The following is a 14,790-nucleotide window of genomic DNA, read 5'->3' on the forward strand; positions in this document are numbered from 1 at the left end:
ATGTATTTGATTACCTATGCCTTCCCACCCTGACTTCCTTTGTTTTTCTCTACAGTAAAACTTGATAACCCATGTGGTTCACCACCATCAGTCCCATTTGCAGATATAGTTGGCACATCACGCCAAGAGTACAACGATGGGGACTGGGTGAAGTTCAAATGCCAATCTTACTACAAATTGCAGGATCTACATGAGTCGACGAAGTGTATAAATGGACAATGGTCCAACACAATTAAATGTCTCGGTAAGTACACTGATCCTGCCTTTGCCTGTGCTTTATTGCAGTCGGTCACCATAGAATTGGTGATTGGTAAATGTAGCTTTTTAAACTGTTGTTTAATTTGTAAATTGTTTGCATGGTGTGGTTGTTGTGTTACACATGTGCCTTTCAAAATGATAAATCTGCTTTGAACAGAAATGTCAACACATGAAAGGTACAGAAGAAGTACTGTGTGTTCTTAAAAAAGTAGAAATGTTTTTTGATCCCAAAGGCACACAGTCATGTGTTGTATTGTGTTTATTGTCTAGAAAAAGTTAAATGGAATGAAGAGGAATCCTGAGAAACACTGTTGTCTATAAAAGCATTTAATTGTTTTATGTCTACAACAATAATTAGAATTAGAAAGAATATTCTTCTTTGAAAATGTAAATTACACGATTCATCCACTAAACAGACCACACGGTTAACAAAAAATAAGTAGCACAAATAATAAGGAAACCTTTTCATTACATTTTCTATTTGTTTTCAGAGTGCTGATATCTTTGGTTTTTGTTTCTCTTAGAACCCTGCACAATGACACCAGAGGATATGGATAAGAGGAACATTGCGTTTAAATGGCCCAAACCTGGTCTTCGCTATATTGAACATGGTGACCGAATATAATTTGTTTGCAAAAAGGACTGGAGAGAAAGTCCTAAAGTTGCCTTTACACAGCCCTGTAATGACGGCCGCGTGAATTTTCCTGAATGTTACTAATACATCTATTGAATGAATGTCAGGATTTATAATATGATACTCATGCCTAATATCCAGGGGAAGAATAAAATACATGTAGGCCATTATATTCTTCTGTGTGCATTTCATTATAATGTAATCGATCTTTTACAAATATACATTTTTTACACATACATCATTTTAATTATTGTTAGATAATTCTTATTCTTGCGTGTTGGTTTAGAGAGAGAGACCGCCAGACGAAGCAATTAGTTGTAACAAGGTGAGTTTTTACTGGTAAATAGTCACACAAATTCAGCCTGACCTGACCTGACCTGACCTGACCACACAGAACGTTGTCAGGCCAGTACTGAGAGAATGCATTCTGAACACATATGAAAAAGTCAGTCTTTTAAGTCCAGATCCACTGAGGTTACTTCCTGGGGGCCTCCAGGTATACGCCTCTCTGGGACTGTAGCACAACATATTCTGCAGCAATAATTTCTGGGTGACAATCATGGCTTTGTGAGCACCTATACTCCCTTCTGCAGATGGTCGTTATCTGTCCTGCACCAAGCTAAGAGGCCACTGACTTGCCCTTGTCCCGGCCAGATAAACTGAAGCAGATGATTCTTTGTTTTCTCAGGCTCTGTTCTGCACACTGTGTCCTACTGCATATTGTATGTCTTGTATGTCTCTATATAGGCCTATACATTGTTAATATGAATAAGTTGTTAATAAATTCGTATTGAACTGAATTTATCTTACATTATACACAGGAAAGGATGTTAATCGTGTGCTCTCTTTCGCTACTAGTTCCGCATAGTTTAGCTCAAAGGGAATTGGACGTGTGAAGAGCAGCCTGTGTTTGGGTAGGCATGGCCAACTGTAGAATGTTGGGAATCCCTAGTTTAGTGTTCTTAGAACGTATAAGCTTTCTGAACACAACTTAGATAGACACGCCTTAAATGACTAGTTAACCGGTGTTGGAACGTGCAATTAAAATGTCATTAATGATGATCGATTAAGGAAATAATGTCTACACATGGCGAAACATTTATCAATGTATTGTTAAACATATGTATAATGTTGAACAAAGATGAATGAAATGTTTTACTAATCGTTTGTTGAAATTTTGTACATGCATTGTTTAGTATAGGTTTATTTGTATAGTATAGGTTGAATCAATTTATACTCAGAATGTGTAGGTATGTTCATGAAGAGTCGCATATAATATATACTGTATATAAGCTTTACATATCATTACCATAAGGTTATATCAAAACAAGCGCCATCAGAGTAGAAGCCATATGAAGCGAATTTGCATATTCATTACTGTTAGGTGAAAGTTCACTCAAGTTACCTCAAGACCAGGGGCGGCCCCAGGTGGGAGCTAGGTGGTGCACCCCCATAGCACCTTCAAGAAAAGAATGTATTTTTTATTGTTGTTATTTAATTTCTTCCTGCGTTATTTATTGTGTGATAATAATATTTACCTCACAAAAGAAAATTATAACAGAATTATAACTGAAATTAACAGATTGTTTTAGACACAGAGCAATCATTCTGTCATACCCTATGACCAAATTTTCACGTTGCACGCGTAAACGTACCGGAAGGTTGAAGGACCTAGTGTTGATCAGTTCACCATTTACTTTTTTTATTTTTATAAATATACCTGGGCTCGTAGACATATTTATGTCAATCTAAATAGTCTGAAAGGCCAAGTCGCATTGCCAAAAATAGTGATGTACCCATATTCAGCAAAGAAATTACACTGACAAGTGCTATAGGCGGAATATGTGTGCGGGGGGGGGGGGGGTCCTGGAGGCGGCGGTTAGTGATCTACCCTGATAATTTCACATATGTAAGTGTTATAGGCAGAATACGTGTGTGGGGGGAGGGGGCGTGGCGGCTAGTGATCTACCCTGATAATGTAACATATTCAAGTGTTACAGGCAGAATATGTGTGCGGGGGGAGGGTACGGGAGAAGGGTATGGGACTGTAAAATGTTTTGGAAATCACTGGCACATCAGTGGGCCGCGGATTACTTTCTAGTCAGAATGGTGGTCCCTGGGACAAAACCAGTTGAAAACCCCTGTAGTAGAGAACCATGTGACACATAGGCTATCACCCTCATTTCATAGCACCCTCGCTAAAACGCTGAGCTCCCCCATAGCACCTGCAGAAAAAAATGTCTGGCACCGTCACTGACTACAACCAAGGAGACAGACTTCCTCGAAAGTTCATTGATACAACCTATCCACATTGTGAGTATATTCTTTTTTAACTTTCCATTTTAACAGTAATGCTACAATTTACTGAAATGCATTTGGTCTATTTCATTTAAGCAACATTTAGCAACCACCATAACAATAAGAGAGAAGGTGCTCAAATTGATGGTTAATCATTTAACAATGGTAGTTGCCCAATTCAATTTCTGGGATGTGCGCCCCAGCTTTGGGTTTTATGATTAACTGGAAAAAACGTAGGTTCTAATTGATTTGAGGCCAATGATCGACAGAGTCAATAGGAGTACAGAAGTACAACCACCCGTTAAGCAAACATGTTGCTCTTTATACTTCCCTGACAGTTATTACACAAACACATTAAACTCATCTTCTTTTTATTTCATACAATTTATTTATTTAATACAATTAATATATAATTGTTAATGTAATTTAGAAGGCATGCAAGAAAGGAGTTCATAACCATTTCATCATGTAATGATTAATGTTTTACCATTTTCAATTTCCTTGATTTTAAAACTTTTAAAACTGAAAACGTGTACTCTAACCTTAATGAACCAGCGTCTTATGTTCCCAAATGCTTCATAAGTGGTGATATAGAAATGATGATGTCAAACAGTGGCAAACATTTGACTGTTCTGGAGGGTGTTGCAAGAGGTCCTGCACCCCACTGACCTGATAAACACTGGACGAGGGATTACTGAGTCATAGAAGAGGCTGGCCATCAGCAAATATTAACCTGCCTACAAACAAGTCCATGGCATTCATTACTTGGTGCGTTACATATGTCACAATGAAAACAACTTTATTGCTGTTCTGCAGTCTTCTGTGTGTCGCCACCTCACAGATAGACCAAGATGGAGGTAAGGAGATTTATTCAACTCTGTCTGTCAGTCAGTCACTACATAATGTCTGTAAGACTGTGCTGTGAGGCAGACGCCTTAGACTGATTGAGCCATCCTTCTTGTGGTTTTGACAGTGTGCACTGAGCCATTCCCAGTGGTGAGCAATGCAGAGGTGTCCGAGGAGTACAGGAAGCCCAACTACACCGATGGCAGCCCCCTGCCCTTCTCGTGTGTATTAGGTTATGTGCCGGCAGGACGAATCGTGTACTCTTGCTCCAAGACCAAATGGGCTAGAGTCCGCAACGGGAGGTGTCTTCGTGAGTTAACATGGTTGCTTCTCCATCGACCTTCCAGAACGTGTCTGCCTATACGTGTCTATGGTCTTTGAAACGTGTAATATCTGCTGTACTTTCTTTTTGACATGATTGTTTACAGCTAAACCATGTGAACTACCAGAAGACATGCAATATGGGAGTTACGACTTAGTTGAAGGAACTGACCTAGTGTTTGGAACAGTGATCAAGTACACCTGCGACAAGGGGTGAGTCTTGTTTCTCCAAATCTTTTTTGCATGTCAAAGGAAAGTGCTGATGTTGCGTCCATTTTGAACAATCTGCCAAATGTATCCACATCTTACTCAATGTAGGTGTAGGGTAGCGTGTAGGGTTTAACTAAGTATCTGTGCTTTCATTAACTTAACCTAAACCTCTGCCCATATTTTCTAACAAAAATATGACAATGAACAGAGCACTTATGTAAACTATGTCTTGGGTTTGTTTACTGATGGATGTCTCACTCTTTAAAGAAACGAGCTGGACGGAAATGGATATACTTAGGAACATGTTTTAATGGAGCAAAAATCTCAATGTCTTTCACACTTAAGAGAGTCACTGATTTTTCTTTTCCAATCATCAGATATCAACATCCAATCACAATGATCAAATACCAACATATAACATGATTATTATTTATAAATTCTAAACTTACAAACTGTTCAGAATAGACCAGTAAATGCTCAAGTTTACACTTGTTGATCTTGATTTAGCTACCAAATGATGAGTCAATTTGACAGAAGAGTGTGTATGCTTGATGGATGGAGCAACAGTTTACCAGTTTGTGAAGGTAAGTGAAGATTCAATATTTATGTCTGACCTAAATGTCAAGGTAAGGAATGGAGATAATACAGGTATATATAGACCTGTAGAGCGGCAGATAAGCACTTCCATCAATTACAATGGCAGTTTTCTAGAGACAGCAATGAAAGGTATACTTTTAACCATGATCTAGGTTGTTTGCCTTGTTGTACAAAATTCAGTTTGACCTGATGCGGTTCTGTACTACACCATGTATTGTCCATGCTGTCATGAAGTGCATAAGTAAACTTAAGGTAGTGATTTAGCTTTAATCAGAAAGTTGTGCCTAATTTGAATAGATAAATGAATAGACAAGCCAGCCTGAACACTGCAAAAGCCTGAAAAGTGCACAAGCCTGAACACTGTACAAGCCTGTACAGTGCATATATGTTCTATCCTGACTTATAGCTGTAATTAGATTCTTCCAGGAGGACTCAAGCTGTTTGCTTGTTTGCTGTACTCTCTCAGTTCTCACCTGTGAGTTGGGGGAAACTGACTCCAGTGTCACCATGAGCAGAGGAAATCCAGCTAATGGAGAACCTGTTAAATATGGAGAGACACTCCACTTCACATGTGCCCAAGACGGGATGAGCATAAGGGGGGAAAAGGAGGTGACTTGCACATCCAGTGGAGAATGGAGTGCGCCGTTTCCCAAATGTGAAGGTAATGACCACTGTCTCATTGAAAGATAAATATCACATAGAATAGAAAATAACTGAGAAAAAGCACTTGTGAACCAATGTACCCTGTACATCACCTTTTCACAGCAATTACTTGTGCACGTGACGAAATCCATAACAGTGTCCAAGTAAGAGGCCTACCCACTGGAAACAGTCCTGTGGCATATGGAACAAAACTACATTTCAGTTGTAATTCAAACATGGCCCTTGAGGGAGTGCAAGTGGTAACCTGTTTGAAAAATGGACAGTGGAGCAGCACTTTCCCAAAATGCGGTAGGGATCATTTGTCAACAGTCACTGTTTGCATTCAGCATTCTTCACAAATTGTTTCATCTGTGAATGTACAACCACTAACATGTATGCCTATGCCTTCCCACCCTGACTTCCTTTGTTTTTCTCTACAGTAAAACTTGATAAGCAATGTGGTCCACCACCATCAGTCCCATTTGCAGATATAGTTGGCACATCACGCCAAGAGTACAACGATGGGGACTGGGTGAAGTTCAAATGCCAATCTTACTACAAATTGCAGGATCTACGTGAGTCGACGAAGTGTATAAATGGACGATGGTCCAACCCAATTACATGTCTCAGTAAGTACACTGATACTGCCTTTGCCTGTGCTTTATTGCAGTCGGTCACCAAAGAATTGGTGAATGGTAAATGTAGCTTTTTAAAGCTGTGGTTGTGGTTGTCGTGTTACACACGTGCCATTCAAAATGATAAATCTGCTTTTAACAGAAATGTCAACACATGAAAGGTACAGAAGAGTAGAAATGTTTTTTGATCCCAAAGGCACACAGTCATCCACAAAACAGACCACACGGTTAAAAAAAAATAAGTAGCACAAATAATAAGGAAACCTTTTCATTACAGTTTCTATTTGTTTTCAAAGTGTTGATATCTTTGGTTTTTGTTTCTCTTAGAACCCTGCACAGTGACACCAGAGGATATGGATAAGAGGAACATTGCGTTTAAATGGCCCAAACCTGGTCTTCGCTATGTTGAACATGGTGACCGAATAACATTTGCTTGCAAAAAGGACTGGAGAGAAAGTCTTAACGTTGCCTTTGCACAGCCCTGTAAAGACGGCCGCATGAATTTTCCTGCATGTTACTAATACATCTATTGATTGAATGTCAGGATTTATAAAATGATACTCATGACTAATATCCAGGGGAAAAATAAAAGAAATGTTTTTTTTTTAAAGTAACTTCATTATATTCTTCTGTGTGCATTTCATTATAATGTAATCGATCTTTTACTAATTTTAAATATATAAATGTATTATACACAGGAAAGTATGTTAATTGTGTGTACTCTCTTTCGCTACTAGTTCTGCATACTTTAGCGTCTTCCTTTCAAAAGCGTACTCAACCGCATCCTCAAAAGGAATTGGGTAACATTTCAACAACTTATTAGTTGAGATTCTAGAATTCCGCTGTTTCGCTTTTGTCTGTAGATCCCAAAGCGGCCGCCGACGGCCTGTTAGATTTTAAAGACAGATTTTATTATACGGCTCCTCAGAATGTTCCTAAAAGTTCCATTGATTTGAATGGGCCACCCCAACGTTGGGAGGTTTCTGATATTTCTTTATATTGACTGCTGCGAAAAATGTGTTTAACTGAATTTGAACTAGGCCTACGCACTCAACTGATGTTGTGCGAATATTCAACAATGTATGTAGGCTACAGCTATTCATCAAATAAGGAGTTTCATTTATCTTTGTTGAACATCTGTGTTGCTCAACTAATGTTCAACATTAGGCTATATATAAAAATGTTCACCAATATATAGAGAAGTGCTCAGCGAATGTTAGACTAGCCTACCATGTAAACGTTGTATCTTGTATCGATGTTGAGCATATTAAACAAACCACGAGAGAACTATTGCCTTGTCCATGTAGACTGGCGCATTGTAAGCCTACCCCATGCCTACCAACATGAAGTTGATTGTCACTTGTTGTATATCGTAGTAGACGATTGGTGGCAGACCAGACGCTCTGTCTTGCCACCCATCGTCTAGCGACAGACGTCATAAGCCTTTTGACTGGAATGTTTTCACAATTAGGTACACACATTGGCCAGTAGGTGGCACTGGTGTGCTTTGTACCGTTGAGGTTTCTTTCCTATTCAGAGGATCTTGCAATGTAATTAGATAAGTGATACAATGTAATTAGAACAGATACATGTGTTCCCTCTTGCATTTGCTTATCCAGGGCACATTCGTATTTTTTCAGGTGAGCTGGTGTAAATTCTGGTACTCGTACTTTAAGATAGTTTTACTGACATCATTTTGTTTCAGATATTGGTGTTATTTGATTTATGTAAGCCCATTAGGTAACAATCGTTCCCTGTGACGTGTAGCTATGCTAGCTGACTAGCATGTATTTGCCGTGTGAAGAGCAGCCTGTTTGGGTTGGCATATCTATGGGCATGGCCAGCAGTGTAGAATGTTGGGAATCCTAAATTAAGTGTTCTTAGAACGTATACGCTTTCTGAACACGACTCAGACAGACACTCCTTAGATCAGTGGTTCTCAAACTTTTTGTCCGGGGACCCCATACAATCCATTTGCCAAGTCTCGCGACCCCCCACACATTTTGACAGGATATTATAGGTCTAAATTCAGTTTTTTTTTTCTTGAATGATGAGACTACTTGCTGAGACAATATTAGTTTTCATTATCCACCCTGATGTAGAAAACACCATTTCTGATAGACTATAGGCTACAGCATGTCAAAGCCTAATATGTTGATGCACAGGGCAGCAAGATCATTTCGCGACCCCCCAAAAAACGTTTGGCGACCCCACTTGGGGTCCCGACCCCTAGTTTGAGAACCACTGCCTTAGATGACTAGTTAGCCAGTGTTGGAACGTGCAATTAAAATGTCATTAATGAACATCGATTAAAGAAATAATTTCTACACATGGCGAAACATTTATCAACTTATAGTTAAACATATGTATAATGTTGAACAAAGATGAATGAAATGTTTTACTAATGGTTTGTTGAATTTTTGTACATGCATCGTTTAGTATAGGTTTATTTGTATAGTATAGGTTGAGTGAGTCATTCAAATTCAATCAATTTATTCTCAGAATGTGTAGGTATGTTCATGAAGTCACATAATATATATATAAGCTTTTCATATCATTACCATTAGGTTATATCAAAACAAGAGCCAATCAGAGAAGCCATATGAAGCCAATTTGCATATTCATAGCTCCATGAACACTAAACAAGGCAAAGGTGTAGTCACAGAACCCTCTAAATATGTAATTTTAAGAAACAGATATGACTTTTTAGGGGTTAAATTAATGCCAAGAGAGGAACTTCAAGGAAATTCTTAACTTAAAGGACCCATCGTATGCCCATTTTACCACAAGTTGATATGGTTCCTTGGGGTCTTAATGAAATGTCTGTAACATATTTTGGTCAAAATACCACAAGGATCATTATTAATGGCATCCTTTTTACCCTGCCAAACACAGCCATTCTGTCAGCGAGCTGTTTTTAGCGCCTATGCTAATGAGCCAGCTAACCCCTCCCCCCGCCCTCCTCCCCCCTCCTCTACGGTTTTGGGCTACTCGTTCTAACCTTTTAGTTTTTAGCTACTCATTCTAACCAAGTTTAGTTTTGTAAAATATGGCGACTGGATACGAGATTGTTCAGACCCTGAACAAGAAGAGGCTCCCAAACAAGTTCGAGAATTTAGGGTACAACAGGACGTTTCTGAATGGTAAGTAAACTTTGTCACTTCACTTGTTTTTACTTTGGCTAAGGTCATACGGTCTAGTCGGTGACGAGAACATCGCAATGCTAGATAATAGTGTGTGCATGTACGAGTATGTCACAAATACAGTGTGTTTATGTAAGTTACTGTTTGTGAAAAGTGTTTATGTAAATGAAAGTAAGGGGAACGCCATTACGCCTGCTACACGAGTAAAGCTTCAGCTGTAAAGTAAAATGTTATCTGACAACAGTAATGGACCAAGCAGGTTGTAGTGGCTAAAGTTCCCTTCTTGTTATCAGGAATTCATTTTCATTCACTTAACCACTCTAGACAGAAAGAACGAGTCTCTACGCGTGTTTAGTGCGTTTAACAACGGTAGAAAACAGTGTTTTCGCTCCGTCTTTACTGAATACTGAACAATGAAATAAATCTCACAGTTCTTATACATTCCATTAATGCGCGAGCAGACTACGTCGTAGCTTACTACCAAGCGCACTCCAAAGCAACTCTTATGTCCCATGCATATCTGGTTATTCTAAGCAATGCATGTACACTAAACATATATTAAACTGAAATGCAAAACTATAAAATACAATTATGCAGTCATTATAATGAGTAATCACTAAATATGAATCTAAACAACATAATATCTTAATCTGAGTCTAAATTACAATGTGGAAAATGGCACTAACACAGATGTAGAACATAACGTAACGTGTTTACCTCCGTTTATTAGCGTTCAAACATTGTTTTCTCATTATATCGTTGTATTTGTCAACTTGTGTCTGTAATTGTAACACAACATTCAAATACACTTCACCTGCAATGTTGTCACTTTTTAAAACTCTTTATCTATACAGGCGTATTTGTGCCAAGTGTGAGCAAATGCCTACAGAGCCTGAGAATGGATGCTGCAGGGAGATGCCACAGGTAAAATTATTTGTGAATGACATGGTAATTATGCAGTCATCTTGCTTTATATTCCATGATACTTACACTTTCAATATTCAAGGTAACAAGAAGACTACTGCAGCTTCCAAACCAACCAACGTGCATCATTCGGGACTTTTAGCTGTGTGATTGAATGTGTTCTCACTACAGAATGCATTCAACATCTATAGAGCAGACTATGGGCCTTATGTCTAAGGGGAATATAGCAGTAAGTTGTTTTGTTTTTTTATGCACACATGAGTCATCAGTGATTTCTGCAAAACAAATATAACTGTAGCCTGGATGCCAGACGAAATTAGCCACGCCCACAATTGTTTTGGTCGGGAAGTTCGGTCTGGTGTCGCTCCGTTGGGGAGAAATTATCTCCTCACAAAAATCTGTGAGGAGATAGATAGACCAATCAAATTGTCAGGGCGGGCTTTATACGATGATGGACAGATGATCAACCCTAACGTAATCAACCACGTCACCAAAGAGCTTTTGGGGTGAATTCGTTTTCAACAAACATGGCTGCCGTTGGAGAGCTGAAATGTGGAAATTCGAGTCTGTTTTAGAAGACATTGACAGCACATTCATTTTGAAAGAGGAACAGAGAAACGCGATCAAGGCATTTGTCGATCGAAAAGATGTTTTTGCCGTCCTTCCTACGGGATCCGGTAAAAGTTTAATGTATCAGCTAGCCCCATGGTCTACGTTATGGTCATACTACGTTGCTCTGATTGGTTCTAGATATATCCAATTGAGCGAAGAGGCATTTTGTTTTTCCTGGTTCGGTTGAAACGCCCCATAATCACAGTCCAACGGAGCGGTATCAGACTCATATTCTGACTAGAATTATGAGTATGACATGGTCAGGCTAATATAACTGGGGAAGAAAATACAATAAATGAATCTTCCCTCTGTCTTACTTTGCTTACTGCTCATCTTGCATGTGTCAACTGTTGACATGTTACATACCAAAACTGTTTCTATAGACTTGCTTCAAAGAATGCCAGAGAGCTTTTTAGACATAGTTATTAAATGTACTGGCTAGTACATGGGTAATAAATACAAAAAAGACCAATTATAATAAAAACATTGATTACAAAATCACACTTTGTGCCATCAGTATCCATATTTTGTAATCAATGTTTTTATTATAATTGGTATTTTTTGTATTTATTACCCATGTACTAGCCAGTACATTTAATAACTATGTCTAAAAAGCTCTGGTCATACAGACTACAAAGGAAGACTCAATAGATGTGTCACCATTTATTCTCTAAATACAATGTAAACTTTGCTCAGACGTTACAGGTATTTGGTGTACAGAAGCTTTGTTAGCTGGTCTTGGGGCTTTCTGGGACTAAGAATCTGGGTGGTCCTGCTCTCCTGCTCCAGATGCTGCTTTGGAGGATCTGTCTGACAGGGCACATGATGTAGCCTAGGACACTGTTCAGATGTTCTTCCTTAACCACAAGAGCAGCAATGTTATTCATGTTTTTTCCTGAATGTACACTCTAAAAAGTAATTCAGGGGACATATTATTACCACCACTTAATTAAATGCATGGTTGCAAAATAAAAATTCTAATTTATTGATTTAGATAAACCTTTTAAGTTGCAAACATTATTTTAATGAGTTGTGTTGACATAATAATGTTGGTAATTACATCAACTTAATATTGTTTGTAATTTAAACTTAAATTTCTGCATTAATTGATTTAAAACTAAATTTAAGTTGTAGTAACTTAATGAAATTGGCTTGATAACTTAATTTTTCTCCACCTTGAGTTCAGGATTTCAAGTCTCCTCCCCTACCCACTTAACATTCCTGGACAAATTCAGACAGTTAAGGCTATGTAAGAGGACCTGTAGGCTGAACAAATATGATACAAAGGACATTTTCAAGGTGAGTATCATTTCATTTACAAATACATTCTACTAAAGCAATGAATTTGGGCATATGTGATATGACCAATAGTGGACTTGTGTACGGAGGTTAGGCTACACTTGCTAATACAGTTGATGGAATATGTTGTACTAATACACGAAGCTAACGCTAGTGACATTTAGCAGTGTAATTTGGCCATCCTACCCTTTAGTTTAGCATAGCAGTGGATAAGAATGATAATTCATTTGACAAATATGCTCAGCTAGAGAGGGCTTTTCATATGTGCCGTGGGGAGGAGAAGCATGATTACATTTGTGGTTATTCGTGTAACCGTCAATTACATTGTGTAATCTAACTCATTCACTGACACATTTAAAAAAATCTTTTGAGTCATTCCATGTCAAGTGTGACAATGGCTCCCACTCGACCGTCTCAGATTTGGATGAAACAATGCAAGGTTGTTCATACACTTCTTAATAGGTATAGTCCCAAATATTAGCTCTCTACTCCCAATAGTTTTGTCACAAAAAGATGTTTTAGCAACTATGTCGTGCATCTGATACCATTACCTAGATCATCTGATACTATTACTTGAAGAATATGGACTTCCAAGGGTGTGGCTTGGTATATCATAGTATTCGGGGTGCTTTAATTTGCTCGAATTTTACTCTACGCTCTATTACAGCATCTTTGAAGGCCTGTGGAAAGCTCAATGTTAAAGCTAGATACTTGATATTGTACACAGACTTTCCTATGTATGCTCTGTATATTGTATTAAAAAACTGTCCCTATGTGATGAATGGTCTGGTAAAGCTTGAAAATGGATGAAAACCCATTTTGTGCAATTTTTGGCATGCTATAGCAAAAAAATTACAGCATTTATCAACATGAAACTAATTGTTTGGTCAACATTGTTAACACCTTGGTCGACATTTGAAAAAACATGAGACTTTCATCTGTGTTTGTAAGACCTGCAATTTCAGCACTAACATTTATGGAACATTTGCCTCCCACAGAAGCCGAATGCATACTCCTAACTCACTGCAAGACTTTAAAGAAGACCTGCTAAAGAGGTATGCAAGTTCTTCAAATACAGTGATGTGGATATTCAGGATGGTGAACTGTCTATTACTGATGGTCGAGATGATAATGATATGAGATCTACCAAACCTCACTGAAAAAAATGTGGCTTTGTTGTTTCTAAAACACTGTGTGAAGCCTGTACAACTCTGGGGGAAACACTATATTGTATTTTTACTGACTTTTGTAGTTATGGTACTTACTGAAACATTTCAAACATTTTGTGTATTACAGATTGATTAATGTCGCAACCAGCCCATTATGTTATGTTATGGTAGGTTGTTGTGCTGTGCCTTGTCCTAAGAATTTCAGTGCCCAGTCTGACCCTGTGTCATTCTGTGCCTCTGGCAATAAAAGACTTGTAACTTGTAAATACATAACTGCAACTCAAAGTAAAAAAAGTGAATTGCCTAACAATTTTGTTGTTGAAATAATTAATTTGGAGCAACTTAATTTTTTAAACGGTTGTCAACTTAAAAACTTGTGTTCATAATTATGGTAATTAAGTACATGAAACTTAAAAATTCCTTTTAAATAATGTGGAAAAACTAGTTGGAACAACTTAATTTTCATGAGTAATCAACTTAAAAACGTTTGTTTATGCTACCAATTATTAAGTTAGTGGTAGTTAAAAATACTTTTGGTTGTAGAGGAAAAGCTAATTCCCCTAACTCAATTTAGTTCATTGGTTGAACATAATTTCATTAGAAGTTGTCATAACTCAAAAAAGATTGATGCAAACTGTTGCGTAAATTTTTTATGTTGAGCCAACGCATTTGTTTTTAGAGTGTAATAAAAGGAAAATACTCCATACTGTAAATAAAATGTCATCTCACTGACCATTATCCTTGCACTGCAATGCATGAAACATGAACTAAAAGCCAATACATCTCTAGCATTTGAAGAAATGTTGTATTCCATTACACCTAATATCAGTTTCACAACACAGAAAAGTAGGTACAATAACATTGGCATACTACCAACCCGGCATTTTTCTCATAAATCATTATGAAATAATCATACAGTGAACAGTATTTTTAACTTGTGCTGTACTATACACAAAACCCTCAAATGCCCCACATTGAGAAACTGTTTTGGTAACTGCAGGTGAGTCTAAGCTGCTATCAAGTCGTTTATGAATGATGCCTTTTTAGTGCGAGAATTCTCTAACCTTAACAACGGGAATCATACATTTTAGCGATACATTATTATCCGTTGGTTATCAACTACTATTATTAGCTATGATACTGTCTTGAGCAATCTACAGCGCTAATAGCTAGCGAGCTGTTTACGGCCACAACCCAAACAA

The 14,790-nt window shown here is 37.9% G+C and overlaps 1 protein-coding gene and 1 long non-coding RNA gene across 2 annotated transcripts; both read left to right on the forward strand.

The window, feature by feature from the left end:
- Positions 1–3,882: 3,882 nt before the first annotated feature.
- LOC105898289 (complement factor H-like) lies at positions 3,883–7,055 on the forward strand. Its single transcript, XM_031575462.2, has 8 exons — positions 3,883–4,047; positions 4,164–4,346; positions 4,465–4,570; positions 5,075–5,151; positions 5,631–5,825; positions 5,930–6,115; positions 6,247–6,435; positions 6,769–7,055. The coding sequence occupies exons 1-8, from the start codon at positions 3,942–3,944 to the stop codon at positions 6,960–6,962; spliced, it is 1,236 nt and encodes a 411-aa protein (XP_031431322.1). The 5' UTR covers positions 3,883–3,941; the 3' UTR covers positions 6,963–7,055.
- A 4,851-nt stretch (positions 7,056–11,906) lies between these two features.
- LOC116222183 lies at positions 11,907–14,317 on the forward strand. The gene is made up of 3 exons (XR_004164514.2): positions 11,907–12,419; positions 13,418–13,474; positions 13,716–14,317. It is a non-coding gene; the product is annotated as an uncharacterized LOC116222183 (long non-coding RNA).
- Positions 14,318–14,790: the final 473 nt, after the last annotated feature.

This window comes from Clupea harengus, chromosome 10 (genome assembly GCF_900700415.2).
Source record: "Clupea harengus chromosome 10, Ch_v2.0.2, whole genome shotgun sequence".
NCBI classification, from domain to species: Eukaryota; Metazoa; Chordata; class Actinopteri; order Clupeiformes; family Clupeidae; genus Clupea; species Clupea harengus.

Excerpts from the sequence above, each read along its gene's own strand:
- LOC105898289 (XM_031575462.2), top strand. The coding sequence starts at position 3,942 with ATGGCATTCATTACTTGGTGCGTTACATATGTCACAATGAAAACAACT. Across the intron at positions 4,048-4,163 it reads ACAGATAGACCAAGATGGAG|TGTGCACTGAGCCATTCCCA; the intron begins GTAAGGAGATTT and ends TGGTTTTGACAG. Across the intron at positions 5,826-5,929 it reads GCCGTTTCCCAAATGTGAAG|CAATTACTTGTGCACGTGAC; the intron begins GTAATGACCACT and ends ACCTTTTCACAG.